The following is a 19792-nucleotide window of genomic DNA, read 5'->3' as shown; positions in this document are numbered from 1 at the left end:
TAAACGTCCCCTGGTGCAACCTGAGGCCATTTCATCTCATCCTATCACTAGTTACTCGATAGAAGAGACCAGCACCCACCTCCCTACGACCTCCTTGCTGCCGTAGGGACGAGCTGCCGGCAGAGAGAGCCAAAGCACTAGACAACAGGCTCTGCATGATGCATTTGCAGGGCTTGCACTTAGCGTTGTGCTGCCAGGGGTGAAGGAAAAAAAAAAAATCTTTTGATGTTCAAGGATGCTCTTCTCAGGGCATTCCGAGCCACAGATATTTTTGCTAGCTGCTTGTCAGTGTTTGTCCCTGCAAAACAGCCTTCCCTCCAGCCAAGCATCCCTTTCCAGCCTGCTAAAGGCTTTAATACTAACAGCCAGCCTGTTTGAGCTACCAAAAAACAGGCTCCCACCAGAAGGTGGTGCCCATATTCCACAAAACAGGGGGCAAGCACTTCACGACCCAGTCCACTTCTGGGCAACACCTAGAAACCCAGCCACAGGTCTCAAAAAAAAAAAAATCACTAGAGCAAAACCACAGCCCAGCAGATGCCAGACTCCCTCAGAATGCAGGGTGGCATTTTTGCAGATGTAACCTGCAGTGTAGCTCACTAGGGTGCAATGCAGTGTACGTTCGCTTAAAGGTTTATATCTTAACGGACTTTTTAATGAACAGAGCCCTGCAACTGTAATTGCGAGGTGAATAAACCCATACTCCTGCTGGATATTCACCTGCTAACTAAAAAGCACACAGCCCTGAGCCAGGGTGCTTATCTTTGTCTAAAGCCACATGTGGATCCTGATTTCTGCGCAGTACTTTGATGCTACCCCAGTTTGCTCTTGGTCTATCAAAGGCAGATGTGGAACGAGGAGCATGGAAAGGCCACAGATTTGCTGGGATATACGAAGGCACCAGCTCAAAACATCAAAAGGGATACAGGCTTTAGCCTCTCCTCTAGTATTTTTGTGTCTCCTGCTGTCTGCTACCGTACTGGCAATTTGCATTTCTTCCCTCTAGCTCGCTACTAGCTAGACATCAGCAGTCTCCCTCCTCAGTCGCTGCAACAGCAGCTATACTTGGCCAAGCAGCACTGGTCAGCATGCAGGTACTTGGCAAATGTTATGTCCAACCCTGTCCAACCAGCAGCTTGTCACACGCTGCAGCAGGAGCTGGAGTGAGGGTGGGATGCTTCAGGGCACCTATGCCACCTCCCTTTTTGCCCCTACAGCTCTGTGCCACAGCTTCGTGACAGCAGTGGGTCATTGCCTGGTCCTCATCCCCGAGAGGAGAAACCACTGCCCTGGGCAGCAGCCCACACCGCTCTCAGCAGCGGTTCGGGTAGGTCCCTTCTCCGTGAAACATTCCATCTTCGAAAAAGGACGTCGCCATGGGGCTTTAAAATACAGCAGAAAGTTGCCAGGGCACCACCCAAAAGGTTTTCTAACACGAGGGCTTTGTGATTTACAGTTAACGCTTCTCACCACCCAAAAGAGATGGAGCTTGGAGAGATCGTTGTGGCCGAACGTCCCGGCGAGAGGCAGTTGTATGCGGAGCAGAAGCCAAGAGCCCAGGAACTGCTGGGGAGAAGCAGAAATCGCATCCACCAAGTTTTCGAGTATCTCACAGGAGAAATGAAAGAATATGGAGAGTGGATGAAAAGTGAGCGGAGGGGATGTGCTGGGGGCTCTCTGGCTAGAAGGAGCGAGCTGGGAACATCCGTATTGCCAACAGTACTTTCAGTGCTGGGGCATGAGAAGAGGGGCCATTTCATCCCTGAGGCAGAGCAGAGGTGGCACGGTCCAAGCTCATTGCAAACTTCTGGTCTTTTCACCCAAATCATTTTACCCTCGGGAAGGGGATCTCACAGCGTCCTCTTGCCATTACCATGGCTGCAGGCATAATTCAGCACAGGCAAAACACATCTTTTACACTTAATCAGTTACGTGTCATTAGCATCACGTTCCTTATAGCGGTGCCCAGAATCACACAACAGGGCTGGGGATTTAGTCTTGTTTGTAAAGTGCTTTAGATTAGCGACTGTCTCCTCGTCCGCGTGTGGGCTGACGATGGGGACTTGACTCTTGATTGTGTGGGCAAAGGCTCTTGTATTACCAGCCTTGGGGGAGCAATAAGCACTGTGGCTGTTATGGTGCTATAAAATACAAAGCAAGTACTGATCTCAAAGGTTTACTGTCCAGACAGGAACAATACACGAGCAGATGGTCCACGTTACCCGGAATTATTAGGGATCTGGGGCTTTGAGAGGCTTTGTAAGACTGTGGGTCCTCTGTCAAGGCTAGGTTCATTAGCAGTACAACTCCAGCAACAGGAGAGAAATAAGATACGGCCGTGTACAGCCAAGGCTGTGCTATCGTTGGTGGAGGACGTGAGCTGAGGTTTCTCCAGCCAGGGAGCTCAGCAGGCTGGCAGTGTGGTCCCCAGCTGCAGGGGATCATCTCCTCCTGCTTTCTCTTTACTCTAGTGGTCCATGTTTTCTTATTCAATGTCCTGAAAAGCTTTGGCTGCTGCCCATTGGTTATATTTCAATACTTACAGTTAATATTCGTGTCTAAAGCAAAGAGCATTGCTGATATATTTCATAGCTCAACACCAAATATTAGTAATCATTATTCCAGAAAAGCCTGATTATTTTTCTCTAAGGAACTCATTCCTCCCTGATTGGAACTGCCTGGCTCCCCAACAATACACAGCCCGAGGGATGCTCGTGAAGCCATCCCTCAACTTGCACTCCAGCCTCTTGGGAGGGCTCTCCCAGGGATGCTGAAGAGATGCAGAGTGGTACTTGGCCCTTCAGAGATCCTCTATTTCAGCTACTCTCATCAGAAAGCAAAACCTGAGCCTTGACTGTAAATACAACACAGGGAGGGAGTGGGCGAGAGGGGAGGTTTTAGGAATATGTCATTGCCCAGATTCAAAAATGCTGTGTCTAATTAACAATCTAAACTAAATGAATTAATTTTAAATATTTAAGAAATCAAAAGCTGCATATACATATTGCACATACATATGCATATACATATTGCACGTGTAAGCAGCCCCTCTTTCTCATTTCTTCTCCTTGCATCATGCTGAATAATGCACAGCAGCACAGAAACGGTTACACCTTTCCCAGAAACGTGGCAGAAAAAAGACCCAAAGTCAATTTGCAGCAAAAGAGCCAGCAGCAAAAAGTTATTGCAGTGCTACAAGACCCTCCTCTGCCCACGGAGATCGCTAGGAGCACTGCACATAGATGCCCGCAGAGAGGTTGCCCTCAGCCCCACGCACATCCCACCTCGCCCCTGCACTCACCTGAGGTACCCCAACTTGGTGCCCGTTTGCTCTGTCCAAGTCCAACAGTCTTCTCTAAAGAGCAATGGCTCTTTGTCCTTTGGAAATGCCTCTTTCCCCTTGAGTACAGTCCAAGCTATAATAACTATTCTCTTAATTGAACTTCTTCGGTTCCCAAAGTACTTTTTTAGACACCTTTGACAGTTTGACCCCATCTCCTATAGACAGTATACCTCCATGTTCTGGGTCCCTGAAACAGCAAAAGTTTTCCTTTTCATATTTCCCTACCCACGTACAAACTAGTTTCAGTCTTTGCCTAAGTTGCTCTCTGCATCTGAATAATACAGCAAAAAGGGACTATCTTCTCATTAAATTTATAGCAGAATCTTAAGCAACCTACCATGCAAGAAAGACTATTCTTTGACCACCATAAATAAACCACTTTTTTATTAATCCCTCCATGAACTTTATAGCAGTGCCCAGTCCATCCCTATTAGCTTTTCAAGTGCCAGATGCAAAATATGCTCAGACAGCAATAAATCAGAGACCGGTTTTACAGTCCCGGTGATACATGGCCTCAGTTCTGGGGCCAGAAAGCGACTTGTAGGAGATGAGGGTGCTTTGCTGAAATGATGCCTTATTGCCAACGTTGTTATTTGGTCTCCTCCAGACAAGCCCCTAATGGTTCAGCTGGTGGACTGGATCTTGCGAGGCACCTCTCAGGTGATGTTTGTCAACAACCCTCTCAGCGGACTCATTATTTTAGTGGGGCTTTTCATCCAGAGCCCCTGGTGCCTGCTCACGGGCTGTACTGGAACGACCGTGTCGACATTAACTGCGCTGGCCCTCAGTCAGGACAGGTAGGTGGTACCTCACGTTCGGGCACTTAATAAAAATTGATCGTTATGATAATGGGAACCCTCGGATGGGTCATAGCGCCGCATCTGAGTGCATTAGAGACAGCAGATTGGCTTTCCTTATGGGTGGTTTGGAAGCAGTTAGGTGAGGACGGAGCTGTGGTCAAGAAAGAGCTGGCCTGTCCCCATAGTCGGCTGTCTTTTTGAGAGCAGACTCTTTTCTCTCCTGGATAGCCACCGTCACAACCACGCAGGTCCTTTGGGTCCCAAGGACCCCCCCAGATCATCATCATCCAACAATCTCCAAACTCTCCCCTTCCGCACGCCAGTGCAATGCAATACGGCGGCAACCTCACCGCTTGTTCATCCCTCCCCTACGTTCCCTTCACCAGGAGCAGGACACTTATAAATTGAATTTCAGTGGGTCCCTGTGACAGGCCACCTTCAGCACGGCTTGCTACCTTGCAAACGTTTCTTTCCGTCACAGATCAGCCATCGCAGCTGGGCTGCACGGCTATAACGGGATCTTGGTGGGACTCCTTATGGCCGTCTTCTCTGACAAAGGGGATTACTTCTGGTGGCTTCTTCCTCCCGTGGCAGTTATATCAATGGCCTGGTAAGTGCCACTTTCTCCTCCTAGGGACAATTCTCAGAGAATGAGGAGTCCAGCTTAAAACACATTGCCCAGTCCCCTACACCAGCAGCTCCAGCCACGGTGGCACTGGAAAGAGATATCCGTTGAGGCACAGAGCTTGCGAGGCACGTCGGTAGGAGGTTGAGTGCGCAAGCACTGATTGTAGCACACAGACAAAGCAGCAGCCCCGATTCAAAGCTCTGCGAATGGTCCTCATCAGCAGGACACATTCAGGGGGGACGTCATCGTGCCCAGCACCGCGACGGTTCTTCCTCAGCCAGGCGCTGAACTGACCCGGTGCTCTCCCTCGGGCTGAATTCAATATTCCCCTTCTCAGATATGCAACCAGTCGTGAGCGAAATTAATTCCTCCAAGTATCTCCGAATGCCAGACAGCGTCCTTTCAGGATTAAATTTACCATTTCTAAATATGGACCCTAACAGCACTGCAGAATCTATTTAACAGCCTTAACTGAAATTAATTCAAGAGTCACATTTTAATCACTCTTAGTGATAAGATGCAAGTCATTATTGCATTTCACTGCTTTTAAGATCAGATCTTTTTTATATTTTATTTCTTTAGTCACTCTCAGCAAAGGTCATTTTGCAACAACTTCTCAAAACCCAGGACATGTTGCAAGAATGTTTAGTTTGTCTTGTCTGCCAGAATTCCTTGGGGCCTTTTGTTTAAACTTTTCTTCGTTCTTTTAGTTCACAAGACTCGAGGGTAGAGCTGAAAGATTTTTAAATTAGACATTTCAGTGATTTTTTCAACTGATACTTTGAATTTCAGCTTTAGAAGTCAGCATTTCTTTAATTGTTTCCTTTTTTTCTGACAAGATATATAACTGGCAGAAGCTTTGTATTTCAGCACAGAAATTAGGACACCGTTTGCACTGAAGTGCTGATTTTTTTTCCTACAGCTACAAGCAAGGAAATCTGTAAACTGCTCTGGGAACCAAATTTGTCATAAAAGAATAGGCTTCATCTGAGATTATACAGGGAAAACAAAGCATTTTTTTCACTGATAGTATCTACACAACAGGACAGAAGATGTTGCTTTTGAAATGCCACATAGTTTGGGTGGGGTTTCTTTATTAGAACCAGCTTAATGACCTTCTAGGACTCAAATGCAGCTTCTTGAAAAATTCAAGTCTTTAAACTGAATTTTTGTAAACTGTGCGATGCCCACTGCTACTTGGAGGTTGACCATAAGAGCTCACTTATATCAGAAAAGCTCAGCTGGAAGCAGCAGAACACAGGCCATTTCCATCAAGGACAGGACCTGGCCATTCACTCTTCTACAAGCTTTGTGGGCCCCATAAAAAACAGATATTATCTTGCCAATATGCTCCCACAAAGTCATCCATGCAGGACACCCACTTTAAATGGAAATAAGGCAGTCTGGAAATGTCCTGAGGAAAGCAGATCTGGTGAAGTTTATATCCCAGGTTCTACAGCCAAGAACTTTGGGAAAAGTCATGGTATCTCAAGGTTTGCAGGCTTTTTAGTGTTCATTCTCTAAATATTTTGAGGGTGACCCCAAATACTTTACTTGCTAAATATACTCAGACGTGTTTCTTAAGAACTAAGCTCAGTTTTCAGAAAATGCCGTATGATTTTGGGTGGTACCTGGGCAGCACACAGCAACATCGGTCTCATTGACATAAGTAGGAACATCGACCAAGGTCTGGGTCATGCCTGGCACAACACCCCTCACACCTCTGTTAGAGTGGTCACTTCGTCTTACACTCTGTCAGGCTCCATATGTCCTAAGGAGTCCTCATTCCCCCCAAATAGTGTCTAACACAGTAAATATTTTCCATCTTTCTTAATGGAAGATTTTCCATCCTCTTTGATCACCTCTTCTGCTTTATTTCTTTTCCAGAACCATCTTCTGATATCCTTTATGCTATTTAAATAAATAAATTAAAAAGCAAATTAGGTAATTTCCAGCTTCCTCTTGCCTCCTCAAGACAGCAGCTTTTTCAAACCATCTAAACTTCTCCACAGTTCTTCATGTGGCATTCCCAAAATTTGCTCTTCTCTTTCTTGTTAGATTTTTCTACCAAATAAGAAGCCAGATTACCTTTCTCCATCTGTGCCTAAATCCTGTGCTGGATGCATTTCTTCACTGATTCCCTGAGCTCAGCAGAGCTAGCAGAGAGCTTGCACACTAGCCACCTCTCCTGAGAGAAGGGTGTGGAGTTTATACCATCCCTGAATGGATGTGATAGTTGTTGCAAAAAAATGAACAGCATTCTGCAACTATTTGCCTGATGCAGACTAATATATTAAGGTATTCAGTGCCTGACGTTTCAAAAAGGAATGGCATTGGCTGACGTATACCAGAGCTTGTGACCAAAGTGGTAGATCTGTTTCACCACTATAATTGTTACGAACAAGTTATACTTGTGTCTCTTCTCCTGTTCTCAGTCCAATCCTGTCCAGTGCTTTGGGATCCATCTTCAGTAAATGGGACCTTCCTGTTTTCACCCTGCCCTTCAATATTGCGGTGACTTTGTACTTGGCAGCCACAGGACACTACAACCCCTTCTTCCCTACAACCCTCATCAAGCCTGTAGCTTCAGTCCCCAATATCACCTGGTCTGCAATCGATGTGCCATTGGTAAGCTTCACGCCAACAAGTTTATGTTATCTTACTAAAAAGGTGAGCATGAAGGCATTCAGCTCTGGACAACAATTTCACATGGGGCAGAATGGCTATATGATATGTACAGCCAGGAATGTTACCTTTATTCTCCCCCACTAAAGTCACCCCCCACCCCACCCCCAAAAAAAAGAAAACAATCCCCAACACCCCATCCACCATACTACCATCCCAAAAGAAATAAAAGTCCATCTTGGACTGATAAAGTTCAAACCAAACAGTGAACTAACTCTGGTTTGAAGGGCATGAGTGCCCACATTTACCCAGCAGTCCAACTCAGAGCCAGGCTTCCTTCCTTTCCTTTTCAACCAATAGCTTGGACAAAATAACTGCCTTGTCCTTCTGAGTATAAAGATAAAATAACACGCCCTTTTCTACCGGCTGCTGCAGCTCTTACAATCCATCCCAGCTGGCGTTGGTCAAGTGTATGGTTGTGAAAACCCCTGGACTGGAGGCATCATCCTTGTTGCTTTACTTATCTCCTCCCCACTTATTTGTTTACATGCTGCAATTGGATCGACAGTGGGGATGTTTGCAGGTAAGAAATATTTACCAGTCATTTTTGTAACTAAGGTATCTCGACCCAAGCCATTATATGACTCTGGACTTTGCAGTTGCATGGGCTTGGATGTACTTAGGACAACACTCTCATTTTTGAAACTGTCTCTAAATTTGGAACATCTTACTAAAGGTCACACAACATGGTGAAGGCGAGAACAGAAGCAAATTTTCTTTAAGCTTCAAATTTGTTACTAGATTTTTAACTCAGGCAGGTGGTTTATTCTACCTTGCTTAACCCTCCTGCCATTGGATGTGATGAATCCCATGGAGATGATTATAAAGAAACCTAGATAAATAGTCCCAGAACTGATCTTTTGCCACCACAAGTGTTTTAAATTACCACCACAAGCAGATGTCTGCCTCAGAGCTGATCAGTCAATGAAAAGAAACAGACTTTTCTAGGATGCAGTTCACTTTATCCTGCTGCAGATTTGTAAAAATAGCTAAATGAATGCCACTCAAAATGGCCTGTCTCTCCATTAACCAAAGAAACAATCTTAAGAGAGATGAATCTGACCCTTGAAGTTAAACAAGATTAATGCCACTTATGTGACCGATTGTAATAAAAAAATATGGTGGAATAAGTGTAATCTGAGACAACAACCTTGGAAAAGGCACAGTCACCCAACAATAAGTTCTCTGTGCTCTGAAGCACTTTGTACAGGATGTGAGCTGCTTTCTATTTGTGTTTTTAAACAAACCTATCCACAATTTGTATGGCTAAGAGCATTTGGCAAGTTTTGTACAGGTCTGACATTTAATCTAGAAGAGAAAGGTCAGGGGAAAGTATCTGGGGATAAGCATGGGGATGAAACAGAAGACAAATGAGGATGTTATAGCAGGAAATGTATTAATCTTAAGAGTGACGTGAAGGTGGCCTGTGCACTACATATTGTGCTCTCCTTTTTACTGGTAATCCTGAAGCCTGTGAGAAATCCTGCAGAAGTCCCTGTGAGGTGAGATTTGGGGAAGACCCTCAGCTCCCATCCCAGTGGACAATTTGCACAGCACTGATGGAGCGACCACCTCTAGTAACTAGACAACATCTAGCAAAGGTCACTAGGAAGAGATGGAAAACTCTGCTTACTCCCACAAAAGACACTCAGCTGTGCCTCTGATATTCAAGATCAGGGTATGTATGAGGTTTAAACAGTACGTGGGAGCACAGCTTTCTGCAAGAAGGACACTCAGGTGAGAAGGTCCTCCTACGTTCTGGCTGGATCCTTCACCTCGTCAGCTGGGGAACTAACTACAACACACTCAAGTGCATATGCAGAAAGTTTTGCCCTAAAGAAATGTTTGAGACTGGGCCAAGTTCCAGCCCTAGGGGCATTATCAGAGCTGCGAAGTAATGAGCTTCATTCATTCGATTTCATCCTTTTTCTGCGTGCCCACGTTACGCAAGCGCAAATACAGTTAAATTTGTCTAGATGTCATTGGGAAGAGGTGACGGATTCCCAGCAAGTGACAGGTCCTCCTGCAGATACCTCTCCTGCCTGACCTCACAGCCTTGCTTTTTGTCTTGCAGCGCTGAGCATTGCATCACCCTTTGACAGCGTCTACCTTGGCTTACACAATTACAACTGCGCCCTCGCCTGCATTGCGGTCGGGGGCATGTTCTACGCCCTGACCTGGCAGACTCATTTGCTGTCACTTGCCTGTGGTACGTATCTTTTACAAAAAGGGAAGACAAAAATTCATGCAGCCAGGCAGTCTACGAGTAGTACAGGTTTTAGAGTCAGCTACCGCTCTGCTGCAAAACTAGGTACTACGCACGAGGTTTTTTTTGCATTTCTGTGATGGCACGAGTTGAGCTTGGTCGCGCAAGCTGCAACTGCAGAGAGAAGGGCCTTTAGGCCCTGACAACTTAAAAACATCTGGAGACGGTGGCAGTACCGTTTGTGAAAGGAGCACAAGCTATGCCATGAGCAGAAGTTTAACAAATTAGCAACTCAACAGATGCACAGAAGCAGCCTTTTTGTAACTATATATATCATTAGAGGAAGAGTGCCATGACAAAAGAGCTGTTGCACAAGGTCAATTTAAAATCCATCTACCCAAAGACCCCCATCTCCAACAGCAGCCAAACCCAGACTCTATGGGAAGAGTTTAAGAACGGCGTAGCATATATAAAATACCCATGAAGATTCACCCAGCCTCCAACCATTTGCATTTCTGTAGTTTTCTGTCCTGAGCATGGTTTCTGGATTGCTCAGGAGTTTTCCCTTCCTTGACTTTGCCCTTGGGTGCCTTATCTCCTGCTTTGCCACCTCGGACATCCTGGGGCCAGGAGGGTCACTGCTAACTGCTTGAGGTTTGAAGCCAAAAGACGGGCGCTGGTGGAGAATTTGTGTAATCCCCCACTGCACACAGGTCAGGTTGTGCCAATTGATAAAAGAAATACCACCTTCAGCTACTCTTGACAAAACCACGTTCTTCATTCACCAGCCATCTCTACAGAGCAGGTAGGACCAAATGTAGTCCACGTGGCCAGAGGCAGCACTGGGGTATTTTAACTCATTGTTGAACTTTAACACTAATCCTCACATCATGTAGCTGGGAGGATATTTCATGGCGCCTTTGGACAGTATTACTATTTCTGATAACTTCTTTAGAGAGATGAGCAAGACTTTCCTCACCTTGAGCTGTCTTTGGCCTTCTTTTCTCAGCATTATTTTGTGCCTACTCCGGAGCAGCTCTTGCTAATGCCCTATCTGTGGTAAGTTTGGGGTTTGTGGTGGGTTTTTTTGTGGGATTGTTTGCTTGTTTGTTTTAACTGTATTTTGATTTGTTATGATACAATACTAAGGAAATGCCCCCAAAATCTCCATCAGTTTTGACAGCACTGAAGAGAGAAAGTAGTAGCCAGTGGCAGGTCTTGCACAAATTCTGTGTCAGTTGAATTGTGCCCTTGCAGACTCTATAGCTGATAATAAGATTTCAAAGACCTTTGGAGCATGTTATCCACAGTGGGATTGTGCACGTATATGTGAATTCCAGCAACAGCATATGGTTTGAGATGCAATACTTAGTTGCAGGCAATATTTCTGAACAATTCCCAATGGTCTAAATTTTTACTTACTTCTTCCAAGGTCATTCTCCCACCCTACCCACAGATATTATTTAAGTTTGATCTGGATATGAGAACTAAAATGCAGGGGACACTGTTCTCTTAAATACAAAATCATCATATCTGGACAGATCAAGAATGAGGTGAAGCCAGAAATGCCAAGCTTTGTTTCTTCCTTAAGATCTGAGGGATTAAAGCAAAACCATACTTCTAATAAAATTGATTTAGTAACTTAAAAGAAAAAATATTTAGAACTAGCAGCTTCGTGCATTAAATGTATTCATCTGGCATCCACTCAGCACCATGTAGATCCCTGCAGATGGATTGCTTTGTTAAGCACACCTGCTTTTGGGATGCATCAGAAAAAAAGGACATCTACTTTTTCTCCCTGTAATCTTGTTTTTGGCAGACCCCAAGTCAGGTCAAGAGGTGGGGATCACAGAGCAGGACTGCGGGTTGGATGCAATGCCAGTGACACGTGGGCACTGGGGATGGTGAATACGTGTGAACAGTACTCTCAGTACATGATATCTTAAAGGACAGCGAGGGTAGGATTTGGCTCATTTATTAGAGAACTTAAATGCCTATGTGTGAGCTGGGTGTCTTGGCTTTCATTACAGTCAGCAGAGCTCTGGAGCCTGATTCAGTTGCTTCAATATTGCTGCCGGGCACCACTCAGCACCGACAGCAGCATCTCCAAAAGGACTGAGGTCCCCAGTGCAGGATGCCTTACGTAGCCCCATACATTTCAGATAAACTAGATACCTCTGTGTGAGCAGCTGAATTAACATTTGGTAGCCGAGGAGCTTCCCAGACCTCCAGTGCAGAAACCTAGCTCGCATGTAGCCCCCACCATGTAGCCACCTGCATCTGGGCATCCTCCTCTGGATCCGAATGGGGGATCCCGTATTGGGGGGGGTTCAGGAAGACACGTTCTATTTCACACTGTCCTCAGGGTAAGGACAGGCTCTCCCAGCTTCTCAAATGCAAGAGTTTAGCAACGGGCAGAGGTAAACAAAGGGAACACGCAAAAAGAGGTACCCAAAGGCACGTGTCTGTCTGTCCTTTCCCCTTCCAGCTTGGGCTACCACTCTGCACCTGGCCTTTTTGCTTCTCCGCACTTCTCTTTTTGCTGATAAATTCAGACAACCCAGCCATCTACAAAATTCCCCTCTGCAAAGTCACCTACCCAGAAGCCAACCGGATCTACTACCTGAGAATGAAGAGAAGAGCATCAGAGAGCCGGAGAGAAGAGCAGAAACGAAAGGAGCAGAAACCCTCCGGGGACTCAAAAATAAGCACAGGAGGCACCCCCCTGTGCACCCCCAAAAACCGCCACGCTTACTGATTTCAAATGTCCACGAGTGTACAGGTTTGGGGTGTTTTTTCAGATGCCAGCCAAGCATACTACAGCCACAAACACCACCTTCGGCAGCGGTCTGCAGACTGGGGATTCAGCATCCCACGCTCCGGAGGAAAGACGATTTGCCCTTGAGCTAAGCTTTCCAAAAAGGACTCAGGTAACATAATAACGGCTGCCTTATCAATCCACAGGCTGTTAACTTCAAAGTCACCTCTTATCAATAATAATTATAAGAATAGGCAGAAGAACATTAAAGCTGACAAGAGGCTGTATTTAATTTCAGACATACAATTTAACAAAATAAATATGCTGAGAAGGTCTTGGTATCTAACAACAATAAATAATGTAAGAACTACATCAAGAGCTGCACTTCAAATTAAGAACATGTATATTTGAAAGTGGAATAAACAGACTGATCCCTTCCTTTCTTGTGTCAATGTCTAACCCTCTTAATCCCTTTAACAGCTACAACATACACAGGTAAATATTCTTACAAAGTGCATACTATTTTTGGTGCCATCTCCTGACTCCTCATTAAGTGCCAAGACAATGAAGGTATGAATATATATGCTCTAATCAGACTAGAAAAGTGACTAGCTAGCAATGATCAAACACTTTTCTTTTCCTTGCATAATTTTCTGTCTTACAAATAGAAGATCTCTCTCCTGCTGAATGCAGGATAGCAGGTCTGAATCCCTACGTGCATCCAGTGGGAAATAGGAAAACTTCATGTAAAAGAATGAGATAAACGTCTACTGCAGGTGGCAGTTACTGCAGCTCTTTCTCTGCCTTTCCTAGGGGAGCAGTTCCCTTGCATCACGTCACGAGCAATGAACAAGTCAAAGGCTCCCCTTGATGTTTCTTGGGTGTCAGACTGGGATTTTTACATGGGTCTTCAGTGTCTCGTGAGAAACCTCATGAGGCATCACCAGTTAGTCACGGGAAGCTGAGAACCCTCTTGCTGATGTTCTCCCTGGGAGTTGGTTTCTAAGACGCACAAGGTGCGAGGAGGACACTGCCACTTGATGCCTCCTCCAAGTGCTTCAGGGGCCAATTGCCCAAAAGAGGACTTTTCTTGAGAACCTTTTCCAAAACCTCTCCTAAACAAGCCTGACAGAAAGGCTTCCTCATCCTAAAGTCATTTCACATGATCAGTTTAAAAATCACAGACCCAAAGGACTTGAAGATTTAAAATCCAAAGAGACTATGTGACCACAAACACTCAGATCAGATGCTGTCCTTTCTGCTTCTGCTGTTTTGCAGATTCATTTGAGGGTCTTTGAGCAGGTGGGAGCCCAGCTCTAACCCAGCACTTGGACCTTTTTAAAAAAAGGTGAGCCTGGGTGCTGCTTCTGGGACTGTTTGTGTCTTTATAACCAAAAGACCAGCAACACAAGCAGCTGCCAGCCCCTCTAAATATCCCCTAGAAGCAGCATCCAGACTGAATTCAGCCTGGGAGACAAAACCTGTGCCACAAAAGTATGTTCAGATGCTTTTTAAATAGGTTAGGCCATTTCAGGGACTGGTAAAATTTAGGTCCTCCTTCCCCCCCTCTCTGGATGACAACAGATTTGAGATTCCACCTGGCAAGACAGCCTCACGCATGCAGATAATTCCAAATTTCCATAGCCAAGATCACCCTATTACTGAAAATTTAGGGATCGAGGGAGCTTTGTAGCCATTATAACCTGGTCCACCACCCTCAGACTAGCACCTGTGTTATACCTCTGTCCCATTTTAGACCTCAGGCCAACCTCTGAACCTGACCTTACAAATGCCCTCCAGGAAAGCACCGAGGGAACGAGCTGGCATTCCCACACGCCACAAGTCTTGAAGATTAATAAAAGACCAAGAATCCCAGCAGGCTGCCTGACACGTTAGCCGTGAGAGTTTTGTTGGCCCAGGGCAAACTAAGAGGGATGGGACTGACCACAGCTCGATACTTGACCTATGTCTATTAGAGGGAGGAAGATCTGCAACTGCAGATGTGCAACTGCAGATGTGCAGCAAATGTGTCAAAACCTCCCACGCAAATCCCAGCAGCCTCCCGGAGATGCTGAGCTCTGACAAGCAGCAGGAGCCCAGAGGCACAGGTGTATTTCTGTAACACAAGAGCAAGGGATGAAAAGCACTAATTTAGGAGAAACAGATGGTTGGCAAAAAAAACAACCTGGGACCCAGGCACTGGACAAAGACAGTGAAGCCTTTAAGCTATCACAGAGGACTGCTGCAAATAGATCTACAATCTCAGCCAGTGTTAAATGGTATTTGTAGGCTGCATGTGCAGCTGCTTATTCCTGCATGGTGACTCCAGAAAAAGCAAAGACACCATCAGGAAAGGTGTCAGCAGGCAGGGAAGAAAGCAGAGAGCCACAGGAGAACAAGCTGCCCTTTGAGTCACGATGCCAGCAAACCACTGCTGGTAGAAAAGCAGCCTCGTACGGTCACTACAGGCTGCAAGATCAGGGACATCCCAACGTTACTGCTGCTGTAGAGAAAACAGAGAAAGGCAGAATGACAGATGAGGTGATACATAGCTGTCTGAAAACCTTCCCTCTGCAGCAGTCAATGACATTATAAGCATCTGCAAACTAGCAGGACCCATTTATAGAATCATCAAATGGTTTGGGTTGGAAGGGACCTTTAAAGGTCCAACCCCCCTGCCATGAGCAGGGACATCTTCCACTCGATCAGGTTGCTCAGAGCCCCGTCCAACCTGACCTGGAATGTTCCCAGGGATGGGGCATCTCCCACCTCTCTGGGCAACCTCTCCCAGTGCCTCGCCACCCTCATCGTAAAACATTTCCTCCTTATACCTAGCCGTCCGCTCTGCACAGTTTAATTGAGCTCACACACAGCATTAGAGAAAGATTTGAATAATAGCAACATAAAGTTACAAAAATACTGCTAGAACCATGTTTTTTTAAGAAAAACCTCAACTGTGGTTAGTTATGCCAAGCATATTATTTTTTTTTCTTAAAATTAAGAGTGAAGTCCAAGCACAATATGGCTATTGGAAAGAATTTGTCATGTAAGAGCCACTATAGACATTAATTCCTCAGCCACAAGTAAATCCATCCTGAAATCAATTAGTAAAGCAATTTCTAGAGCTGAAGCCGTCCATAAAAAATAGGGTATAAACAGCTTTATTAAGTCTCTAGCTAATCAAAAGATTTGAGTAACTATAGCCAGTACTAATAATTCTTGAAAACAGGCAAGACAAATCAAGTGTCTCCTGGAAGGGAGCAGGAGACAATAAAAGCACCAACAGAAGTTATCAATGGTAGCCCAACAGCCTGTGCTCTATTGAGTTCTATAAAAAACTTTCATTAAGTGAAATAAAATGTACAGTTTTCAATGGGACTAATCATTTTGAGACAGTTCCAGAGATCTAACATAAAACAAATATGCCCATATAAAAAAAAAAAAAAAAAGCCTAAAACCTAAAGCTTCTTCTGTAGGTAGAGCAGTCACTCCATCCAGCTCACTTCCACAGAAAATGAAATGATTTTTCCTGTACAAATCAATGCCTGGCCTAGCAGTAGCATATATAAAAACAACCTCCTGAAAATTTGCCTGCAAAAACTGAACAGCAGCGGCAAATGGGAGCCGACTAAGAAACACGAAGGAATTGCAAGAGACCTCCCCGGTGAACAGAGAAGACCATCTATTCTGTTATAACTGGAGTCCAGTGTAAAAACAGCACCTATACTATGCGGTTCTAAGTAAAATGCTTACTTTATTGCTCCAAATGTCATTTTTCTTACTCTTCTATTTGCTCCATACCCCCTAAAAAAAAAAAACAAACAACTTTTCTCTTTGAGAGGACGTTCCCAGCTCTTCTCCCATAGACGTAGATGCTTCTGTTGATAAAATCAGTCACAGAACCTCTTACAAAAAAAGCTGAGGCAAGTGCTTTAGATGTCCTGGCTTAGGTATTGATGACTCCAGAGTGACTAACCTGTTAATCGCTCTTCATGAACAATTAGCAAAGCTGCGCTGAGGGAATGTGGAGGGCAGGGATTTGCCTTCTCAGTGGACATTATTTGCAGCAGAGGTAAGAGCCACGCTGCCATCCACACTGGAGCATCCTAGTTGTTGAAGAGTGATGTTTACCTCCTGATTCCTTCATCTGATGACCTTTTTTTGAGACCCAACAACCACCCCACGTAGTACTGGGGTCCAGAGCAGACTGAAACAGCAGCACAGAGGGAGACCACCATAAGAGATGGTGACACCTCTCAGCCCAGGGAGAATACCCAAAGCTCTAGGGCTGGAAAACCCACTTCTGTGCTTTTAAACAGGGATGAGGAGAAGTGGCTGCAGTGTCACAGGGGAAGAAAAAGCCAGGCAAAACATGATGGGTTAAAGTCTGGTGCCACTGAGCAGGTTTCTTTGTTGGTCTCCATTCTCAAGCTGCCACAGCTGCTCTGCAGCAGAGCCTGGGCCCTTCTCTCCCTGCTCCATCCAACGCTGCTGTGAGCTTAAAATAAATATTGTCATTTTTTCAGCCTTTCTGCAACGTCAACGCCTCTTCTTTCCGTACCTGCAACTACAGGTCGGTGCAAATAGGAGCGTGAAGTTGTCAGACACAGGGAGAGCAGGGGTCCCCCCCCAGCCCTTAGGCAGCATCCCAGCAGCCACCAGCAAATATCAGAAAGGGCTTTATGCTCCAGAGGGGCACTCCGGCAACACGGGGGCCTCGCTACAAGCCGAAAAGTCCCAAACTCTACAACATACCCAAATAAGGTAAGTCCCTACAATTTCCAGCTGCTGGGAAGTTGCTCTGTGCTTTGTCCATGCCAGATATCTCCAGTCTGCAATGACAGACGTATTCCCCAACGCCGCGGGGCTGACTCATTTTTTTTTGTTGATCGCATTTGCCAGGGTTACAGAATTACCACCGCTCTGAGGGTGAGATCTGTTTGCCAAATACTGTCCCCTCACCCCCCCCCCCCCCCTTCAACAGAAGGGTGTGTTTTAATTTGGAAGATGGAAGGAGTTCAAACAGGAAACAAACCCTTGATTGCAGTTGATTTTACAGTTCTCAGGAGGTCTTTTACAAGCTCCTGCAGCTGTTGCCACAGCTGGAATTCACACATCCCAGTGGTGGGATGAGAAGACTGGGGATAGCTCTGTGGGAAGCAAAGGTTTCTTCCGCCACATTTTCCCTGGGAATGAGTTTGGGCACCTCCGACTCCAGCTCAGCAGCTCCTGAGCACACTCAATTACCTTCGTGCATTTAGTAGCTTAAGCTGCCATGGAGCCGCTTCGTTACATCCTTCTCCGGGGACAGCCCTTTGCATAGACAGTTGAGGCAGACCCAAATCCATGCCCCCCAAATGTGCAGCTTCACTCAGCACAGCAGGGTTAAAGCACCAAGTGCATGCAGGAGCCCTTCCAAAAACATCCATCTACCTCACCCACCCAAAACGCCCAGGGGTTCGGGCTGCTTAGCGCATCTCAGCAGCTGCAAATCAAATTGTGCTGCACACTGAATTGCACCAGGCAAAGACAGAGAGACAGAAACATCCTCGACCCGTGCAGCTCGGCATGATCTGGAGTCTTTTTTCCCCTCGCTCCACGGCACCCCAGCCTGTACCTGACCTCCTTCCTCCACACCTCCCTCATTTCAACCAAGTGCTGACAGCTCTGTTGCCCTGTCATCCACAAATCTCCGCTCTGCAAAACCACTCTGCCAGAAAGCAGGCAGCGACTTTCTGGCTGTAGAGAAAACCAGAAAAGCAAAGATGATGACAAACTATCAGCCAGCAATGGTTTCTTACTGTAGCCAAGTGAGTTTATTTCACTTGTGTAAATTAAACTCTGTTTAGGGCATTTTCTGTGCCCAGAAATTGAATTATCCAACACATATGACTTTTTTTTCTTTTGTCTACTACAAAATGTGCATCTTTACTGCAAATGGATTTATGTTTGCTTGTGTGTGCATGTGCATGAAAATGCTGCTCTGTAGCACTCCTTGCAAAATTCCATAAGCATCTACAGGCAGTGTAACTCTACCTCTATCCATTGCACTGATTATTAATTTTCAGTTGTTCCTACTGTCTGCTGGTTCATTTCTGGATGCTGCCGGTCCTCTTTCTCCAGTCGATCAGAGCTGCAACCCATGCCATGTACAGCACCTTCCACTTCTATTAAGAACTACTTGGCAAGACAACAGTAATCATTGGGATTTATATGCTGAAAGAGTTTCTTGTTTGAACTGTTACGGTATTCCGCTCTTTGCTAAGGCCTAACTCATTCATCTCCTACAACTACACGTTTGTGAGAATGGATTATTTCCTTAAAAGCAGGCATGTCCTGGGTGAGACTCACATCCCTACCATCAGGGCAAAGGAATGAGAAAGGGCGTGAAACTTTACCAAGCTGAGATTAGATGCAGGGAAGTTAAGTGAACTGACTCTGAAATTGCAAAAGTGGATGAAGCAGCAGAAAACCACCTTGCCTTGTGTCTTAAAAATGAGGCAAGTCTGGCCAGCTTTGTCATTCTTATGGGGATCCTGCTGTCTTGAGGTAGGTTTGGAAAATAAGCCTCCGGATTTGGGTTTTTCCCTGGAGCCAGGAGAACAGGAGAGGGGTTTGAAGCTGAAATTTAGAATTGTTTGAGTTGCAATGTCCTCTCCGGTCCTGAAATACTTCGATACAGTTAACCTCAGGCTTCCAGAACCCTCTAGTATTTCAGGATGTTTCAATATAGCTGATCCAGTCTACAATGCTACAGATTACCGGGAAAACAAGCAGCCCTGAGGTTCAGATTCTTGGCATGAAGCAGAGAGCTTTTCTCACTGCCACCTCCTGGGTCCCAGGGCAAAGGAACAAACAGGATCATACCAAGAGCCAGACAGAACTGAAACTCCATCCTCCAGAACAGACGCACGCAACAGGGAGAGAAGAGAGCATCTGAAGCTCTCTGAAGCTGAAGACGACCGTATGAGAGGCCAGTGTCTTCCTGCACCTTATCTTGGGAGCCAGTTGGCCATAGTAAGCCATCGGAGCTAGGATCATGATGGTGAAAAGAACATTTTCCAATGGAGGTCCCATAGGTGCTTGCGACTCAATGTCATTTCCACAGGCATCCAGGCCAGCCTAGAGAAATGCCCATTGCTGATAAGAGAAGTGATGGTGCTGCTCGGAAACAAAGCAGGGAATGCAAAACCAAACAAGGGGAACCAGCCAGATGAATACACTTGGTTTTTCTTTGACCTGTATTTCATTGAGACATATGACTACCTGACCTTTCTCGGGGTCTCAGAGACATTTTCTGTGGTGGACACCACGGCCACCTCGATACTAGTGAATGGAGTGGTGCCCGGCCGCAGCTCATCATCACCTAGAT

At 45.7% G+C, this 19792-nt stretch overlaps 1 protein-coding gene across 1 annotated transcript; it reads left to right on the top strand.

The window, feature by feature from the left end:
• Positions 1–4679: 4679 nt before the first annotated feature.
• On the top strand, positions 4680–12713 carry LOC142026930 (urea transporter 2-like). The gene is made up of 6 exons (XM_075020417.1): positions 4680–4753; positions 7207–7390; positions 7832–7979; positions 9531–9665; positions 10672–10721; positions 12151–12713. The coding sequence occupies exons 1-6, from the start codon at positions 4680–4682 to the stop codon at positions 12418–12420; spliced, it is 861 nt and encodes a 286-aa protein (XP_074876518.1). The 3' UTR covers positions 12421–12713.
• Positions 12714–19792: the final 7079 nt, after the last annotated feature.

This window comes from Buteo buteo, chromosome Z (assembly GCF_964188355.1).
Source record: "Buteo buteo chromosome Z, bButBut1.hap1.1, whole genome shotgun sequence".
Lineage (NCBI taxonomy): Eukaryota > Metazoa > Chordata > Aves > Accipitriformes > Accipitridae > Buteo > Buteo buteo.
The sequence above is the reverse complement of the archived record's forward strand: the minus strand, read 5'-3'. Positions and strand labels throughout refer to the sequence as shown.